This window comes from Delphinapterus leucas, chromosome 19 (genome assembly GCF_059928025.1).
Source record: "Delphinapterus leucas isolate spDelLeu-1000000601 "Yukka" chromosome 19, BTC_Dleu_Yukka2, whole genome shotgun sequence".
Taxonomy (NCBI): Eukaryota; Metazoa; Chordata; class Mammalia; order Artiodactyla; family Monodontidae; genus Delphinapterus; species Delphinapterus leucas.
The window spans coordinates 24,303,738-24,323,620 of NC_143147.1; the positions used below are offsets into that span (position 1 = coordinate 24,303,738).

Below are 19,883 nucleotides of genomic sequence, written 5' to 3' on the forward strand. Positions count from 1 at the left end.
GGGGAGGTAGCTGTGCCTTCAGGCAAAGGCCCGCCACTGATGAGGGGCCCTTCACATTCTTACAGCTTGAGCCGCCCCTGCCTCTTGATCTAGTCATTTGTAACCTAGACTGCTCACCCTTCAGCTCTTATCCTCAAGCGCTGGTTTTACCCAAGGATGTTGTGCTGGTCCTCTGAGCTCCCTCTTTCCGCTGACTCTACCTTTAGGATAGCATTTTTTATTATATTTTATTTTTTTGTGGTACGCGGGCCTGTCACTGTTGTGGCCTCTCCCGTTGCGGAGCACAGGCTCCGGACGCGCAGGCTCAGCGGCCGTGGCTCACAGGCCCAGCCGCTCCGCGGCATGTGGGGTCTTCCCGGACCGGGGCACGAACCCGTGTCCCCTGCATCGGCAGGCGGACTCTCAACCACTGCGCCACCAGGGGAGCCCTAGGTTAGCATTCTTAAAGGGTGGCTGCCCCTTTTCATAGTTCTTTTATTTTTAAAAACTTTTAAAAAGTCTATTCAGATCCTTCATGCATTTTATTTATTTTATTTTATTAATTGATTAATTAATTTGGCTGCACCACACAGCATTCAGGATCCTAGTTCCCTGACTAGGGATCGAACCCGCACCGCCCTCCTCCCCCCCCCCCCCCGCCGCCAGTGGAAGCGCGGAGTCTTAACCACTGGACCACCAGGGATGTCCCCCCATATTCCTTTTAAATGGAGCTAAGTTTATGAGAGATTTTACACTTTTCCTTAACCAGTTCAGCAAGTTTGGGGCAACTGTCTTTCACACTCTATGTATGTAAGGTTCACTTCTGACGTGTTGAAAAAAATGAGACCTGTAAGAACTGATTATGGGAGGCCACTGCGGGTGGGATTGGCCGCCATTCTCGGCCACCACCCTGCATGACTCCCATAGGTTTTGCCGTAAGCAGTGCCCTGCAGTGGCTCACAGCACCTGCTCCCCAGCCCTCGTGGCTCCAGAGCCCACCATACAGCCCCTGCAATAGCCGTGCCTCCATCACCACACAAGGGAACCCCACAGTGTTTCACGGGGAGTCCAGATCAGCCCCTGCAGCCAGGACAGACCATCAGGGAGCTGGTCACGGAGGAAGACTGCACCGTTAAGGATTCTCATGCCCGGGTGCTCCCCGGTGCTGCTACCATATTTGCTTTATGTCTGTGTGGGAGATTGTTTTCTGAGCCATTTGAAATAAAATTCGGCAAGATGTTATTAAAACTAAGGGCATTTCTCCTTCATAACTAGATACGGTTAACACACCTAGCAAACTCGAGCATCATTCCCTAATATCACCCAGTATATACTCCATATTCCAGTTTCCCTACTTGTCCCCAAAAGATCTTTTACAGCTAGGTGGTGGTTTGCTTGCTTGCTTGCTTGCTTGCTTGCTTGCTTGAACCAGGATCTAATCAAAGATAACATTCGGTTTTTATATCTCTTGGGTAATTGAAAACAGCAGTTCTCCCAGTGTGGCCCTGGGACCAGTAGCATCAGCATAACCTGACAACTTGTTAGAAATGCACTTAAAAAAAAAAACAAAACCTATTTCAACCTATTGAAATGCACATTTTCAGACATCACCCCAAACCTACTAAATCAGAAACTGATTCAATCTGAGTTTTAACAACCCACCGCACTCTCCAAAAGAACCACTCGTCTAGAAGAATCCCCCTCCCTTTTTTTTTTTAACATCTTTATTGGAGTATAATTGCTTTACAATGGTGTGTTAGTTTCTGCTTTATAACAAAGTGAATCAGTTATACGTATACATATGTCCCCATATCTCTTGCGTCTCCCACCCTCCCTATCCCAGCCCTCTAGGTGGTCACAAACCACCGAGCTGATCTCCCTGTGCTATGCGGCTGCTTCCCACTAGCTCTCTGTTTTACGTTTGGTAGTGTGTATATGTCCATGCCACTCTCTCACTTTGACCTAGCTTACCCTTCCCCGTCCCCATATCCTCAAGTCCATTCTCTAGTAGGTCTGTGTCTTTATTCCTGTCTTGCCCCTAGGTTCTTCATGACGTTTTTTTTTTTTGGATTCCATATACATGTGTTAGCATACGGTATTTGTTTTTCTCTTTCTGACTTACTTCACTCTGTACAACAAACTCTAGGTCCATCCACCTCACTACAAATAACTCAATTTCGTTTCTTTTTATGGCTGAGTAATATTCCATTGTATATATGTGCCACATCTTTGTCCATTCATCCGATGATGGGCACTTAGGTTGTTTCCATCTCCGGGCTATTGTAAATAGAGCTGCAATGAACATTGGGGTATATGTCTCTTTTTGAATTATGGTTTTCTCAGGGTATATGCCCAGTAGTGGGATTGCTGGGTCGTATGGTAGTTCTCTTTTTAGTTTTTTAAGGAACCTCCATACTGTTCTCCATAGTGGCTGTATCAATTCACATTCCCACCAACAGTGCAAGAGGGTTCCCTTTTCTCCACACCCTCTCCAGCATTTACTGTTTCTAGATTTTTTGATGATGGCCATTCTGACCGGTGTGAGATGATATCTCATTGTAGTTTTGATTTGCATTTCTCTAACGGTTAATGATGTTGAACATTCTTCCATGTGTTTGTTGGCAATCTGTGTATCTTCTTTGGAGAAATGTCTGTTTAGGTCTTCTGCCCATTTTTGGATTGGGTTGTTTGGTTTTTTGATATTGAGCTGCATGAGCTGCTTGTAAATTTTGGCGATTAATCCTTTGTCAGTTGCTTCATTTGCAAATATTTTCTCCCATTCTGAGGGTTGTCTTTTCGTCTTCTTTATGGTTTCCTTTGCTGTGCAAAAGCTTTTAAGTTTCATTAGGTCCCATTTGTTTTTGTTTTTATTTCCATTTCTCTAGGAGGTGGGTCAGAAAGGATCTTGCTGTGATTTATGTCATAGAGTGTTCTGCCTGTGTTTTCCTCTAAGAGTTTTATAGTGTCTGGCCTTACATTTATGTCTTTAATCCATTTTGAGTTTATTTTTGTGTATGGTGTTAGGGAGTGTTCTAATTTCATTCTTTTCATATAGCTGTCCAGTTTTCCCAGCACCACTATTGAAGAGGCTGTCTTTTCTCCACTGTATATTCTTGCCTCCTTTATCAAAGATAAGGTGACCATATGTACATGGGTTTATCTCTGGGCTTTCTATCCTGTTCCATTGATCTATATTTCTGTTTTTGTGCCAGTACCATACTGTCTTGACTACTGTAGCTTTGTAGTATAGTCTGAAGTCAGGGACCCTCCCTCTTCTTTATGACTTTCTGTTTTGGAAAAGACCAGGCTGGTTGTCTTAGAAGGTGCCACATTCTTTCTGTCCGATTGTTTCCCTGTGGTGATGTGTAACTTGTTCCTCTGTCCCCTGCTTTCCCATTTAGTAGAGGTTAGGTTTTAAGGCTTGATTAGAATTAAATGTTTTGTAAAGACTCTATGATAGGTGATGCTGTGTCCTTCGTAATGGAACACATCAGGAAGCCAGTGTGTGATTGGTCCTAATTAGCGGTGCCAGGTTTGATCACTGCATTAAAATGACAGTAGCCTGTTTATTCCATGGTAGTGGTACTGGGGGTGGGGTCAGGGGGTTGCAGTAATCCGTAGGGTGACTCTTTGGTATTGTGCCAGTATCCAAATGCTCATCAGCCTTTGATCTGATGGCTTTATTCTACAGCTGTTGGGTGTAATGTTATATTTGTGTCCTGTCAAGCTTGTGTTCACACCTTCTGTCTCCCTTCTCATTATCTCGTTTGTGTGCTTTATCATTTACTGAGAGAGATGAGTTAAGTTTTGCTCTGTATATTTGGAAACCATGTTATTAGATGCATAAATGCTTAGGAGTGTTACATCTTGTTAAATTGATTTTTATCGTTTTTTTAATGTCTCTCTGTCTCTTGTCTGATATTAATATAGCCCCTCCAACTTTTAGTTGGTGTTTGCGTGGTGTATCTTTTTTTATTTCCCACCTACATGTGTCCTTATGCTTAAATTGTGTCTCTTGTAAATGACATGTAGTTTTTGTTTTTTTGCGGTACGCGGGCCTCTCACTGTGGTGGCCTCTGCCGTTGCGGAGCACAGGCTCCGGACGCGCAGGCTCAGCGGCCGTGGCTCACGGGCCCAGCCGCTCCGCGGCACGTGGGATCTTCCCGGACCGGGGCACGAACCCGTGTCCCCTGCATCGGCAGGCGGACTCTCAACCACTGCGCCACCAGGGAAGCCCAGCGTGTAGTTTTTTTAATCTAGTCTGACAATATTTCTCTTTTAATAGGATGGTTTATTCAATTTTCATTTAATGAATTACTGATATGGTTGAGCTCTTTATTATGTGTCTTTTTGTTTGTTCCAATCTGATCTTTGATTCTCTTTTCCTCCCTTTTCCTGAATCCTTTTGGATGACTTAAGTATTCTCCTCTTCCATTTTCTTCTCCATTAGATTTTTAGCAACACATTTTTATTTTTATTTTTTAACTGATACCTTTTGACGTGCTCAAATGTGTTATTGGAACAGAAGTGGGGACAGAGGGCTCAGAGTGTCTCCTGGGTGGGGCTATGGCCCTGGTGTGAGTGGCATTTCCAGTGGGGTCCAGGGTCTGACCCCGTTGCCCAATGGGCTTGGAAAGCAGATCTTGTTGGCCCTTCCCATACCCCTGGGACTCGAGTGCCACTTATGCCCCCAGATTGTCCCTCCTTGAACGCACAGAGCCAAAACTCCAGCTGATTCATTCTCAGTGAACATTGCACTCCGGCAGCGAGCTCGGGCAGCCCTCCTCTCATTGTCACCAGGCTCATCGGAAGCTCGTCCTGATCCGAAGGGTGGTGGGTGAACTTGGACCCCGGGGAGCTGGTTAGAAGGTCTGAATGGGCATGGAGTGGTCTCCAGCTCTGGTGCCAGTTCAGCGAGACCCCACAGCCTTTAGGGCGGACTGGACATTCAGGTCAACCGGACAGAAGACCCCTGGCCGGTGCCTGGGTGGTCGCTGCCAGGATCTGCCTCAGAATCTCGCCCCAACCCTTAAGACTTCCAGCCCCTCTGTTCTGCTGCCCCGCAGGGGATTCACCCACCTCTGGCCTTAGTTTGGCTGCCAGGAGGCCAATCCAGCATCCCTCATTTCTACAGTTTTTCTGGGAGCTACGTCATGCCCTCCTTTCCCGTGCACTCCTGGGGCACTACCTTAGCAGCAGCGTGTGTGCTGCGGGGAGGGTGTGGAGGTCAGGCAGAGAGACAGTTGAGGAGTTGCCGTTAAAACACTGAAAAAAGGCAGTGCGGGCTCCCACACGCCTCCCGCACGCCTCCCGTGGTTGGCGGTGGTATGTGCAACTGCAGCCTGACTCATCTGACCACCTTGGCTGTATGTAAGTGGGGCTTCTTGAGAAACATGAGCATGACTTTCTCTTCCGTCCATTACCAGCTTGAGGTTCCACGGCTGGTGGAGGCCAGATCCTGGACTGAACCCAGCCTGCCCAAGTGCCTCAGCCTCCCCATCTGCAAAACGGGCTGGTTTAGTACCTCCCTCCGGGGGGTGATGGGAGAATCAAACCCTCTTAGTATTTCCCACTTGAGGCTAATAGTAAGCTCCTGAGGAACTCCTGTTGTCACCATTGTCCCCCTCCTGGGGTCTGCGGGTCTACTTTATGATGAAAGTAGTGTAGCTGCTAGGGCGTCTACACTGAGATCCACTCCTGGGTGGGAACCCAGTCAAGGGTAGTCTTGAGCTGCCGGTGGTGCCCTCCCTGAAGTGAGGGTTCAGGAGGTGGATCCTGGAGCCCCTGGCTGGGAGGAGACAGCCTGAAAGCTGCTCTGGGTGCCCCACCCCTGGGAGGGAGCTTAACTAGAGGGGATTCTGCTCTAGCCTTGGGGGTGGCAATCTGTCTGTTTGCCTGACCTTGGCCTCCCCATCAGAGTGGGAAGCTTGGGCTGCAGAGCTTTGATCTCACAGTGTGAGGTCAGTCCCCAGGGCTGGCTGAGACGGGTGATAACCTCTAATAGTTTGGTGACCTGGTGCTCCCAGGTTTGCCCTTGGCCCTGTTGTGGGCAAGCTGAGGCCTCGTATCTGAGTGAAGGTTGCTTTTGTTCCGAAGGCAAGGCTGAGGCACCCGCCCCTCTGTGTGGACCCTGAAATCCCTCTTATTCCCACCCTCACCCCTCGACTGGCACCCGGGCGACCCTCTGCTGAAAAGTCTCCTATGAGCCATTGATGAGCGCCAACCGCCTGCAGAGCGAGGCCTGGCTTCAGGACGGGAGCTGGGGACAGCCTGCATGGCTGCTAATCTCTACTGCCACCATCTTTGCTTGATGAGAGCTGCTGAGCCACATTGGTGTGTAGTGCGTCCTGGCCCAGGTAACCCCATCCCCTCCCTGTGCACCTGGGCCGTTGGCACCAACAAGTTAGCTCCTTAACCTGAATCGTCTGCTACCTGGGGAAAGACGCAGCGAGACCCTGACCGGGCCTATCACTGTTCCTGGGCTGTTGGCTGGCTGGGAGGGTGGATGAGGGCTTTGACTCCCCACACCCCCAGGCCCCTCAAGCCTGCTCAGCCTCGCCAGGCGGCAGGCTGGCCTCTCCCCGGCCCTGGGCTTAGTTTGTGTCCATCGCTCCCCCCCATACCTTCCCTGCAGTGGGTTCCACGTGTGCCCACTGGTGCCTGGCAGCACGGGAAGCTGGGATGTGCCCGCCCGAGCTATTTTTACCCAGCTCTGTCCCCATGGAGCTGTTCTTTGGCTCCACATTACTGCCTGGGGAGCAGAGCCATTGCCAGGGCTGGGGGTGGATAGCCAGAGCCTGGGAGCCTCACGGACTCCCTCACCCAGGCAGCATCTCATCCCAACACTTAATAAAGGCTATAATAAATGCACAGAGAGACCTTCCAAGACAGTGGGCAGAAGACAGCCCTGGCGGGGAGAAAAGAGGCACCTGGCCTGTTTGGAGGGCTGGCTTTGCACCATGGGGTGTCTGGCTTCCAGAAGCTGCACCCAGCCTACCTTCACACCGTGTGCCACCGGGGTCAGAGGGATAGGATCCCGGGGGCTGGAGAGAGACCACTAGGCCAGCATGCACCCCTGGCTGTCTTTTCTCAATACAACGAAGATAATAATAGCTCAGGTTTGAGCACTTTCTGCTTAGAATATGTACCAACTCGTTTAATGCTAATAGGTAACCCCGTTCCCTAGATGGGGAAACTGAGGCACTGAAGTTCAGTAAACCTAAGCGCGCAGAGCTGGTAGCGCAGTGCAGGTGGACTGACCAGGATTTGAGCCGGTCAGTCCGCCTGCAGAGCTTTTGCTTCTAACGCCACCCTGCCCCCCGCTCTTTGCCGTGTTTCCAAGCATCCGTGAGGTGTGAGGCATTATTATTCTCCAGGGCAATATTGCCAGGTAGGTATCTCCATCCCTGTTTTTAGATGAGGCTCAGAAATCCAACAGCTGGGGCACAGCCAGCCAGCGACCAAGCGGGGACCAGCGCCCAGGCCTCAGGCTTCCCGCGCTGGGCTCTCGCCAGCTAACCATCAGCGGCGCAGTTTGGGCCCCGTTGCTGATCACCTGCCCTGTGCTCCCTGTGACGCTGACCGTGGGGTTCAGATGCGGACGTCCTCACGTTTACCCCTTTAGGGGCTTCCCTCTCCCCGGGAATGTGGAAATGGGGTCACCTGGAGTCAGCTGCCAGGAAAATGGGCCAGGTGGGGTAGGAGGAGGACCAAAGGAAGCGGTCGAGTCTGGGCCGTGCCGCACCCCCTCCGAGGGTGTGGCCAGTGGGGCGTTGTTGGCCCCTCCGAGGCCTGGAAGGGCCCCACGGGTACTGATGGTTGGCCTTCGCACCAGCCATTGAATTCAGCTCGTGCCGACTTGCTACAGAGGAAGACGTGACTTTGGGGCCTGCTGGCGGGTGAGGGCTGCTCCTGAGACAGGAGAAGGAAGCCCCACGGGCAGGCTTGTGCCTCCAGGCTCCCACTTCCAGCCCTGGCCGGCGGCATCCAGCCCCAGCCAGAGACGGGGGTGGGGGGCTGGAGAACCTGCCCTGCCGGAGCAGCTGGCTGGGGCATGTTTGCCCAGCCTTGGGCCTCAGAACTCTCCAGAAACCCTCTTGAGGATGACCTGCCTCCTGGCCTCCTGTCTGTCCAGGATCTCACCGGTTGACTAGCCAGGGACCCATAGGCTGCAGGGGCAGCTCGGCTTCTGCAACACGCAGCCCCTAAGGAGGCCGGATCAGGATTTAATGCTTCCACAGCTGCCAGCTCTTTGGTACCCGTGAAAATTGTCACGTGTGGTCCTTAGAGTAGCCTCTGAGGTAGGAGTAACTGTCCCCATTCTGTAGGTAAGGAGTCAGGAGCTCAGAGGTCACGTGCCCAAGGTCACACTGCTTGTGAGTGGCCGGGCCAGCCAGGACTAAACACCCAGTCTGCCAGGCTGCAGAGCAGCACTGCCACCCAGCCCCACTCACAGGGGTGTCCTGGGGCCCCTCCAGGTGCCCTGGAGTGCGCTGGACGTATGCCAGCTACGCCCATGTGGCCTTGGCGGCACAGGGAGCTCCATGTGCAGGACTGGCTCTGGGTCCTGAGGAACAGAGCCCTGGGGACGTGGGTCACCCACAGATGTTGCCTGGAGCTACCTGCTGAGGACACGGTCCCTTCCCTAAAGGCCCCCCCAAAAACTCAGGCACCCCCTTTTCTGTGAAATCCCATTACCCACTCCTCTGATCCTGCCACCCCTCCAGAGCAGGCCTAGGATCCGGGACCACCGGGCGTCTTCTGACGCCCGAGGAGCTCGCTGCTGCGGAGGGAGGTCTGGATGTGGACCAGGGGGCCTGGGGCGGGCTGGCAGCTCTCGGGGCTCTCGGCCTAGAAGTACCCACGAGCAGGAGGTGCCCCGTGGAGCGATGTCCTCCTTCTCCCCCCACCTTCCCCCAGCTCCATCCCGGGGCTGCCGCAGCCCAGTTTCCTGCTGTCCGGAATCGGCCAGGGGTTTGTCTGGGAACTCTGGAACCTTGCAGCGACAGGAGAATCTGCCTCACCACGCCCAGGCCAGGCAGATTACTCTTTAGCTCTTGCACATTCCCCAGAGTTCTTCCTCTTCACGGCAGCACATGTGACACGGGGGCTCCGTGGGGGCCCCGACCAGCCCAGGGCCCTGACTGGAGGGTAACTGGGCCTCAGGAAGCCCCTGCTGTCAGGTGCAGCATCTTCCCAGGCCTCCTGGAAACCCCGTGAGGACGGTACTTTTATTATGGATGAGTTCTTCCTCTTCCTCTGTAACTTTATCTAAAAAATATAAAAGAAACTGGCTCAGAAGGGTTTCTGTTGTGACTTTGGTTCTCCCAGCCAGGGAATGATGGCTCCAGGTGGAGTGAGAGGTTGCCTTCCAGCACCTTCCAGCAGCCATCCCTGCTTGCCTCCCTTCCTGAGCTGTCTGGGATCAGAGCAGGCTGTCCCCCAACCTCAGCAGCGCTGCCTCCCCACCCCACCCCATGCTACACTCAGCCCTTCCCTGGCGGGCCAGGGAGAGTGGAAGCTGGGCTGGGACCCAGGCCCCCAGGAAGGAGCACGGGTGACAGGGCCACTTTTGTCCAGGAAAAAAGCCAAAGTGGTACCATCCCAGACTAACCAAGGTATACAGTTAGTTACTTTTCTTATAGCTGTCTTTATATTATTTAAATTGGGGGGGGGGAAACTACAGATCTTAGTGGGATGTAACCCTGTTGTATCGATAAGTGGAAAATGCATTTAATACACCTAACCTACCAAACATAACTTCGCCTAGAATACCTTAAACAGAATTACCCAGCACAAAGCCTATTTTTAAATTAAGTGTTGAACAGCTCACGTAATTGATTGAACGCTGCACCAAAAGTGAAAAACAATGGTTGTAAGCACATCAGTGGTTCACCCTCGTGATCGGGTGGCGACGGGGAGCTGCGGCCGCCCAGCATCAGGAGAGTGTCAGACCACACATCGCTAGCCGGGGAAAAGAGCAAAATTCCAACTTTGAAGTACAGTTTCTACTGAATGCCTATCACTTTCACTCCATTGTAAAGTCAAAAAATCGTAGGTCGAGGGCTTCCCTGGTGGCGCAGTGGCTGAGAGTCCGCCTGCCTATGCAGGGGACACAGGTTCGTGCCCCGGTCCGGGAAGATCCCACATGTCGCGGAGCGGCTGGGCCCGTGAGCCATGGCCGCTGAGCCTGCGCGTCCGGAGCCTGTGCTCTGCGGCAGGAGAGGCCACAACAGTAAGAAGCCCGCGTACCGCAAAAAAAAAAAAATCGTAGGTCGAGCCACTGTAAGTTGGAGGACCGTCTGCACTAGAAATGGTTTTGAAGTTGTAGTTAAAATTTCCACTTGCCTTGGGCAACCAGTTGTGGCTTGAATGAAGAGATGCAGACGTAGGGAGAGCAGCCGTTTTTTAAGAGAAAAAAGGCTGGCATGTCGAGAGCGTGTGTGCATACGTGTGTAGCAGAGGGGGGGTGTCGGGGTGAGTGAGGGGCTGGGACTTGGCGCGTCGGGAGCCTGGCTCCAGGTCTCAGGTCCCTCTGTAGCCGGGAAGTTCCAGGCAGTCCCCTCCCTCTCCGAGTCTCATTTTCCCTGAGTGTCAGATGGAGAAGATGAATCCTTCATCCTGCCCTGTACACTCCCCGGAGCTCTCCCAGGGCTGCTGTGAGAGCTGAACGGTGTGTGTGGGAGACAGACAGGATGCTTTGTCAAGTGTGAAGGGCCGGGCAGGTGTGGACTCTGCTTAGTCAGAGGGTAAAAATATGCCCAGGAGGTGTTGGTCTAGTTGGGAGGGAGGGACCCCTGTGGGGTGTCTGACCCCTCCTGCTGCCCCTGCTGTGGCTGAGATAGGCCACTCGAGACCACTCTTTCCACCCTGGGCAGGGCCTTGGGCCAGGTGTCAGGAGTTATGGGTATGTCGCTGTGGGACCTCAGGTGAGGGGGTTGGTCCCCACCTGTGTACCATGGGTTGGGTGTTGGGACAGAGTGCCTGGCAGAAACGCGGCCTCCGTATCTCAGTGTCCAGTGAGGCAGACGTGAGTTGGCCAGAAGCCAAGCCAGATGCTTAATCACAGGTGCTGGGCTCCACTTGGCCCCCTGCCTGCCTTCTGGGGGCAGGGTGGGTGGCAGCCTCTTGCGGACCCCTGCTGACGCGGTTCCGGGGGAAAGCATGGGCGTTGGTGACTCACAGGCCAGTCCCAGCCCTGCCACTGACTCCCACGTGGCCCCAAGCAAGTCACTTCACCTCCCTACACAGAGGGGGAAGGAGACTCACCTCTCAGGGCTGTGAAGAGGAGAAGAAACACCCACTTGCAAAGTGACCAAGCCCTCTTGTGAGCCACAGAGCAGGGACTCTCAGCCAGTGCTGCCTTTGCCCTGCCGTGTGTCTGGGAGGGCGAAAAGCTACAGGTGGAGGAACAGAGCACACGCCTTGCTTCTCCACGAGCCCCAGCTCTCCATGGAGGGCCTCTCTCCGGGTCACCACCCACTAGCCCGGACATTCCCTGCTGGGGGCAGGAAGGGAGCGGCACGTGGAAGTCGCAGCATTAGGCGGAGCGCCTGGGCTTCATAGTTAGTAATGTGTTCCTGTGATGTGTCTCTCCTCATGGTCACCATGGGGTTTGAAAATCCGTGAAGCGTGGGTTGCGTCAGTGATAAATGGAACCAAGCCAGCGGTGGCCAGAGGCAGGTGGGACCCTCTGCCTACTGGCCAGTGGACTTCTGGCAGGTAACTCTCTGAGCCTTGACTTCCTCGTTAGTAAAATAGGGATGGGAATCCCTGTCCTGAAGGGTCATGAAGCCCAAATAGGGTAGTATATTAACCCTTAGCTCGGTCTCCAGAACTCGGTGGTGGTTCTGTAAATGTTGGTTTCCCTTTCTTTTCTACTGGGACAATTTCGGGCTTGTAGACAAGAGCTCGCTTAGGACACAAGATTTGATAAGGTTGGGAGCTGTGTGGGATTGATTAGTGCCATGTAGGTGCAAAGGGCCGCGTGGACACTAGGGGGGAGTTTAATTACACAGCCCCTCGGCCTCCACAGTCAGAGGCTCCTGGCTGCCTGCTGCCGGCTTTATTGGTCCATCTGGTGCTCAGCCCGAGTCATGGCACAGGCAGGAGCCAAGCTCATTAACCGCCGTCTATTCTTAGCGCTGGCGTGTGTCTTGGTGGGGACAGACCCCCTGGACAGCTGCACACGTCTGGGTGGGCACAGCCAAGCCGCTCGCTGACCACCTTCCTTGGATGTCCCTGATCCTGTTCTTGTCTGAGATGCCCCGAGGCTTTTCACAGCCCTTGTTACTGTTACTCTTCTTGTGGTCCTGGGGCTGGAGGACGCACCTTTAACGGGGACCCTGCCAGCCCTAGCTAAGGAGCACGCTGAAGAACCTGGGGAATAGTTGACATCTCCGGTGGGAGCAGGTGGAGGCTGTCACCTCCAAGGTTCCCACCTCCTCAGGGGCAAAGCAGCCCCGAGAAATGGTTTGTAGAGATATGCCTCTCTCGGACTAGGTAAACCCTGAATAAAGCCAGAGCTCTTCTCCTGTAAGATGGTTTTAGCAAAAGGTTTGGGCAAATCTTTATGGTGCGCTGACATTGCCGGGCAGGGTGCTAGGCACCGAGGACCAGTCCAAAGCTCAGACTTGAAAGACCTAGAATTCTTGCTCCCCAGCTTGGCTGTGACAGGGCCGGGGCAGATCTGTGGCCTAGACTTATCCACTGAGGTCCTGCTGTGACACAGAGATCCCTCTGTAAGATTCCATCGCCATTCTCAACTTACAGAACTGAGGTTCAGAGATGCTATTTGACATGCCCAGAACCGTGGGGGGCAGACCCCATGGTGGGCAGTCCCCGTATCATGCCGCATCAAGCTCTGCTAGGCCAGAGTCATTGTCATTGTCATTAGAAAGGGGCTGTGCCCCAAGAAGCTTCCCCGGGGTCACTTGGCTTCCTGTGCAGACTCTGTGTTGGGGACCCTGCCAAGCGGCCCAGGTGCCCTGGATGGTGCAGCTGGCCTGGCTGTGGCCCTTCTCCACGGAAGGCTGTCCCGGAGCTTCCCACCCCTCACTGGCCTTGCACGAGAGGTCCCCGAGGTGAATCATCTGCTAGGGTCTCACACCCGAGGTTTCCGTGTCTGGGCTTCCCGGCACCGCCGTCCCCGCCGTCCCCGCCGTCCCCGGCCCTGCTGGCGTCCTTGCGGTCTGAGGAGCGGTGCTGCGCCTCGGGGAGCCAGGCTCACTCGCGCTGCCCCCCTCTGTCTTCCCCAGGGCAGCGAGGTGCCAGACCCCACCTTTGCTGATGGCGAGCTCCTCCCCAGGGAGTCCGGCTTCTTTCCTGTGGATGAGGACGAGGCCATGACGCTGGCCCCGCCCGAGGGCCCCCAGGAGTCGGACATGGACGGCCCCACGGAGAACAGCCGGAGCCTGGAGGGGCCGGTCGGGATTCCCGCCGAGGAGAAGGAGGCAGGGCTCGGGGGCCTGTTCCTTCCAGAGGACAAGTGAGTTAAAACTGCCTGGAGCTCCACTTGTCGGGAGAAGGTGACGGTCACGGCCGGAGATTTGGAGAGGGAGGAGAGGGCTTCCGGTGTCAATCTTACCGTACGAAATTGTCGATTTTTAATCATGTTCGACCTTCAAGAAAAAGGCAAGTTCATATGTTTCAGCCTAGTATATTTCCTCAGTGCAGGGGTTCGCAAACCCAAGGGTCTCTGGGAATCCCACTGTCGAGGAGGGGCCCTTTGGAGCTGTTCATCCGTGTTGCTTCCCGGGGGCGGTCCCTCCGCTGCACTGGCGGCCAGCCAGGCCAAGGACAGCTGGTCATATGGCTGATCACCTGCCACCTGATGGTTGCCGTTGTTGCCTGGGGCCAGTCACCAGGAGGCCGCCAGCGGCGGTGCCGAGAGGTTTAGTGAAATTTACAGGAGAAAGCAGCGAGGAATGTGACTAATTCAACCCGAGGTGCTAAGGAGCCCAAGGACAGATAAATAAGTGAATAAATAAAATAAGGTGGAGATGCCCAGAGCCTTGATCTTCAGCCCCTATCGTTAACGCTGTGATTCTTAGATGGAAACCAGGGTTCCTCAGGGGCACAGTTTGAAAATCACTGTTTCCCATTCTTTGAGTGCACAGGCTTGTCAGCAGGTTGGAGAGATCCCAGTTTACGAGTAAGGATACACAGAAGCTGCTGGGCAGCCACTCGAGGGAAGATATGTTTTGGCAGGTGATGAGTTAGTTAGTTGTACTTCTTTGTTCTTAGGTTTTAGACAGGGTTCAGCCAGCCACTGACTCTGTCCCAGGCCACACTGGGTCACCCGTGAGAGGCCTGGGGTCTCTGACCTGTGTTCTGTGGCCTTAGGCTTCTTTGGACTAGAAATCCGCTCTGTGCATTAGGAGAAGCATCCTGCCTACTGGCTCATTGTTGTTTTTTTGTTTTCGTTTTTGTTTTGTTTTTGCGGTAAGCGGGCCTCTCACTGCTGCGGCCTCTCCCGTTGCGGAGCACAGGCTCCGGACGCGCAGGCTCAGCGGCCATGGCTCATGGGCCCAGCCGCTCCGCGGCATGTGGGATCTTCCCGGACCAGGGCACGAACCCGTGTCCCCTGCATCGGCAGGCGGACTCTCAACCACTGCGTCACCAGGGAAGCCCCATTTAAATATTTTTATTTCCTGCTTTACCTTCTTCTGTGTAGACCCTTTACATGCTTAGACTTGTTATGTCTAAAATTTTATATCTAACTTTTAGTTTAATTTTTAAAACTTCAAAATAATTTTTTTAAGTTTCGTTTTAATTTTTAGAACGTTTTTCAATCAAAAAAAACTTTCGCTTTTAATTTTTCCACATTACTGCCAGCGTTTTTTACAAACCTATCCACAGTGATTTGAGAGTCCATAATTTATGTGACCGTTTCATTTACTGACATACAGTATAATTTAACAGCTAGTTCAGTGTAGCTGTCCATACACCATTAAGTTGTAAGCAATGTTTGGCTGCTCTAGGGCAGCGTCGGTTTGAACATCTCTCGCGCAGAGACCTTTTCTGTGGTGAGGTGTTTCCCTTAGGATAAGGTCCCTGGAGTGTGCTGACCAGGCCAAGAAGTACAGGCTTCATCAGGCTCCTGGTATCTTGGCGCCCATGGACCTCCTGGAAGGTGTGGCCAGTTTGGGCCCCGCAGGCTCTGGTGGCGCCTCGTTCACAGCCGACCCTTGTCTTACGCTCAGGTCCCTGGGCCACACTCCGTCCGTGACCACGTCGGACCTCTCCACGCACTCCAGCACGTCACTCATCAGCAACGAGGAGCAGTTCGAGGATTACGGGGAGGCGGACGACGTGGACTGTGCCCCCGGCAGCCCCTGCCCCGACGACGAGACCAGGACCAACGTCTACTCGGACCTGGGGTCGTCGGTGTCCTCCAGGTGGCCCCTTGGTCTGGAGTGGCATTCGGGGTCCAGGAAAAGTGGCAGAACCGGTCCAGCCTCGTCCTAGCGGGGGTTCAGCTGGCGGAGTCCTGAGCTAACTGGGCTCTGCTCCTGTACTGGGCGGGGGGGGGGGTGGGGGGAGACGGGGGGGTGGGGTTCTGCCTTTGCACTCTGATTGGGGGTCTGGAATTCCTCCTTCCATCTGTCTTGGGGAAGAAACACAACCAACCTGGAAGGCCGAAGGCTCCAAGTGGCATATTGGTACCGTTCCGCGCAGCTGAGTCATTACTCTGACCTTAGCTCTCAGTTGCCTTCTCTGTGAAATGGGTGCAGCTCATTGGCTTCCTCTCTTTGAGAGCGCTGGAGGAGGGAGATCTATTGCTGTACTTCCACTCCCCACCCCCCCACCCCCAAACACACACACACACAAGGCTCACAGGTCTTGGAGAATCTAGTCATAAGCTCGGCAGGACGGGGCAGGGCACCAGACTGGACAGCAGTTCAGAAGGTGATTTCTTTCCCTCTCATGACCCAGCGCGGGGCAGACGCCTAGGAAGATGCGGCACGCGTACAACAGCGAATTGCTGGATGTTTACTGCTCTCAGTGCTGCAAGAAAATCAACCTGCTCAATGATTTGGAAGCCCGGCTGAAAAACCTGAAGGCCAACAGGTGAGGCCCCGGGGCCCAGCATAGGGGCGGGGGGGGTGGGGACCAGAGGGAGAAGCAGCGGGGAAGGTGGCCCCGCTCTGTCCTGGCAGGTGATCGGGGGCTGCTTCTCAGGGCCAAGCTGATTAGTGAGGGCAGGAAGAAGCCTCGCCCGCACTGTGATCTCTTGCAGCCGGGGCAGAGGAAGGAGTGGGCTAAAGGCCTCTCTGTTCAACCATCCTTTCCTCTCTCTCCCCGTCTCTCCCCCTCTCTCCCCCCACCCCACTCTCTCTCTCTAGCCCCAACCGGAAGATCTCTAGCACAGCCTTTGGACGGTAAGGCCTCCCTCGGGGTAGCGCGGGTTGAACGCTGTCCCCTTTCACCGTACTCCTGCTGACAGGGTGGCCGACTCCGTGCCAGCAGCCCAGACCCAGCCAGTGCCCTGCGTGCGTCTGCACGTGCAGAGCGGGTGAGGCGTCCCAGGCAGGGCAGGCAGAGGAAGCTCCACTTGCGAGAAAGCGGGGCCGGCCTCCTTGCCACCCCCATCCCTCGTCCCTTCTGCCCCTTCTGGCAGCGGGCGGCCTCTCCAAGCCCTCCGTTGCCCCCGCCTCAGGCAGGCACACCAGGGGTGCCCTGAGAGACACAGCTGCCCTCACGGCTGCCGGTGCCTTTCCCTGGGCTCCGGAGCAGGCAGCTCTACCAGCAGAGGCCCTGGGCTTCCCGCTGGCAGGGATGGGGCGTGAGTGTCCCCACTGGAGCTGGTCCCTCTGCTCCAGGTTAAATCCTGCACAGCTGACCTCCTGGGCCTGCCAGGGTCCCGCGCCCGCTCTCCTGCAGACTCGCCCCAGTTCCACACCCGGGGCTCTGGGAGCTGCCAGCAAAGTGTCCAGGAACTGTGGTGGGACAGTCTCTTGGCTGAGACCCTGGCTGCTGGCTGGGAGGGGGAAGCGGCTGGGTTCTGCCTCAGGCAAGAGTTACCTGGACAGCAGTGCCCGTTTCCAGTCCCAGCCACCGACCCACCGTCCTACCGTCCTGCAAAGCCTGGGAGGGTCTCCCTCCCCCTGCCCACCACCTGGGTCCCCAGAGATGTAGCGGGAGCCGGCTGGGTGGTCTCAGGCGGCCCAGGCCCTCTGCCGGGGCTGTGGTACCAGGCTGCCTGCACGGGGCGGTTTTCCGGGTGGAAGGGGCCAGGGGTGGGGGGGCTCCTCCACCAGCTCTGGTCTGTGGCAGCTGCTGGCTGGAACACCGGTGTGCACAGCGTACTGACGCAGCAGGAAAGGGCTCTGATGGATCGGCCATGTCTGCTGGGGCTCAGGAGCCCCGTCTGCCGTCCTCAGAGCAGAATGATCTCTTGAGTTCAGAAGTCAGGCCACTCTGCTCCCCTGACTGGGTGAGGGCACCCTCCCTGGGGTCCCGGGCGCTCCCCCAGCCCGTAGCCCGAGTCTGCAGCCAGACATGCCTCCCCCACCGTGCGCAGGCAGCTCATGCACAGCAGCAACTTCAGCAGCAGCAACGGCAGCACCGAGGACCTGTTCCGGGACAGCATCGACTCCTGCGACAACGACATCACCGAGAAGGTGGGCCTGGGCGGGCCCCGGGGGTGGGGGGAGGGGCTCCTGACGGCTGCCTGGGGACTTGGGAGACCCTGTCCCTGCCCAGGAGTCGGGGACAGGTGGCCCCGATCACACGGGCACGTCCCGGCACGACTCTTCACTCATGGTCATGCGGGGCCCCTAGCCGTCAGTCCCACTAAGTTCTCAGTCCTGTGGGCTTAGAGGTTTCCTCCACGCCACCCCTGCCCCCCTACGGTAGGTGAGTTTTCTGGAAAAGAAGGTGACAGAGCTGGAGAATGACAGCCTGAGCAACGGGGACCTGAAGAGCAAGCTGAAGCAGGAGAACACACAGCTGGTGCACAGGTGAGGCCCGGCCTTGGCTGGGACGCGGGCGCGGAGGGTGGGCCGTGTGCTGAGCCCCCAGGAGAAGCTGGGAGGAGTGAGGTGTGGGGGGGGGGTAACCTGCAGGTCCTTGTAGCTCTGAGGGTCTGTGATACGTCAGCCCCTGGCTGTGGGCCCTGCCCACGCTGGGCGCCCAGGAGGACAGGTCTTTGGGGACAGGGAGACAGGCAGAGCTTGACCTCGGCCCCCCAGGTCTGCAGCCCCAGCTCGGGTGAAAGGGAAGAATTGGGATCCATTTCCTGTCTCTCTCTGTCCCACAACGATGAGAGCCTGACCTCCCTTCTGGGGGACAAGCTCTGCAGAGGGAGAGGCTGGTGCGAGTTGGGGGTTCACACCTGCCACCGGTGGGGAAGGGTCCAGGCATTGCTGCGCCCTCCGCCCAACAGAGGCCCACTGAACGTGACTCAGTGCGGTGGTGCGTGTATGGTGTAGTCCTCACAGGACGGCATAAAACTTGGTAAACTGATCCCCGTCCAGGGTCTGGTCCTCAACCTCGTAGGGCCCAAAGATGAGTCCTCTTGTACACCCCAGAAGTTCAGCTCCATGGAGGGGCTGTTGCCAGTGAAAGGTGCCCCACACTGATATACCGACCAGGCCGCCAGTAGTGGGTTACGATGTCCACAGTGGGGCCTGGCCTTACCCGGCTCTGGCAGGCTCACCACCAGCCAGGATGTGCCTGTCTTTGCGGTCAGGGTGCCCAGCGAGCTGAGCTGTTGATCAGGGGGGGACCAGCCGGGAAGGAAGGGAGCAAAAGGAGTAGGTGAGGCCTGAGGGCTGTTTGATCCACTGTGGTGAGGCCGCCCCTCTCTGTGCCCACCCTGGCAGAACCCCTTCAACTGCCAGGGCCGCCCGCTCCCAGCTCCGGTGGCGGGTGTGGCTGGCACACCTCTCCTTAGTTGCTGTGGGGTCCCTCGTTCATCTGTCAGCAAAGCTGCCGGCCCACAGTCGGGGTGTCAGGGTCTTGGGGTCCGGGGCTCCCGGTGGTCGCAGCCTGGGTTGGGGGGAGGGGAGTCAGGCCACAGGAGCTTGCCCTGCACTGGAGTCCTTGCCCCTCTCCTCAGGGTGCATGAACTGGAGGAGATGGTGAAGGATCAGGAGACCACGGCCGAGCAGGCCCTGGAGGAGGAGGTTCGGCGCCACCGTGAGGCCTACAGCAAGCTGGAACGGGAGCGCAGCACGGAGATCGAGCTGCTGAACACCAGGTGGGCCCGCGGGATGGCCCAGTGCCCTCCGCCCTCTGATGCGCCCTCACGCCCAGCTCTTGCCCTGTGGGCGGGTGCCGTTCCCATTGTATGGATGGGAAAACTGAGCCCCAAGGGGAAGCCTCCTGTAAATCTACTTTTGATACTTGAACACATGGATGTGTTCTCTAGGAAGCAGGTAAAAGAATGTTCATAGTAGGTACAACTGGAAACGACGCATGTCTATCAATAGGAGAGTAGGTTAAAAAAAACACACACACAGTGGTCTTGCCCTGAGTCCTGTACTGGGTCTGATGTCCAGGCTTGGAGCGCCCCCTGCTGTCAGATTCTTCCCGACCCTGAACACTGGGGCGCACTGACCCCAGGCCCCAGGGACCAGGGATAAGCAGGGCTGCTCCTGGGCCTGGGGTATGGCTGTTGGAACCTGCAGCAGGCAGGGAGAGGACGGGCCTGGGAGTCTGGCTTGGTCACGCGTTAGCTCCATGGTGTTGGACATACTCGGTCACTCTCTGGGCCTCAGTATCCATCTGTCAGCCCTCCCTGGAGAGTGACCAGGAAGGCAGGTCGGCTGATGCATGTCAGAACACTGCACACAGGTGAGGGCTCTGATGATGCCAAGGCCCTCCCCCGACACAGGCCAGGGAGGCCACCTGGGCCCCTGGCAGAGAGGATGGCTACCCCTGCTCTTCTCAGGCCCCCT

At 55.7% G+C, this 19,883-nt stretch overlaps 1 protein-coding gene across 2 annotated transcripts in view; it reads left to right on the plus strand.

Moving 5' to 3' along the window:
- Positions 1-19,883, plus strand: part of RAB11FIP4 (RAB11 family interacting protein 4) — a 38,729-nt gene that overhangs the window by 12,092 nt on the left and 6,754 nt on the right. For both annotated transcript variants that reach the window (XM_089900781.1, XM_022596230.3), the window contains 7 exons: positions 13,236-13,465; positions 15,183-15,377; positions 15,916-16,050; positions 16,326-16,361; positions 17,504-17,603; positions 17,839-17,942; positions 19,043-19,183. In XM_089900781.1, coding sequence (XP_089756907.1) covers positions 13,236-13,465; positions 15,183-15,377; positions 15,916-16,050; positions 16,326-16,361; positions 17,504-17,603; positions 17,839-17,942; positions 19,043-19,183 — 941 coding nt within the window. The remainder of the gene's footprint in view (positions 1-13,235; positions 13,466-15,182; positions 15,378-15,915; positions 16,051-16,325; positions 16,362-17,503; positions 17,604-17,838; positions 17,943-19,042; positions 19,184-19,883) is intronic.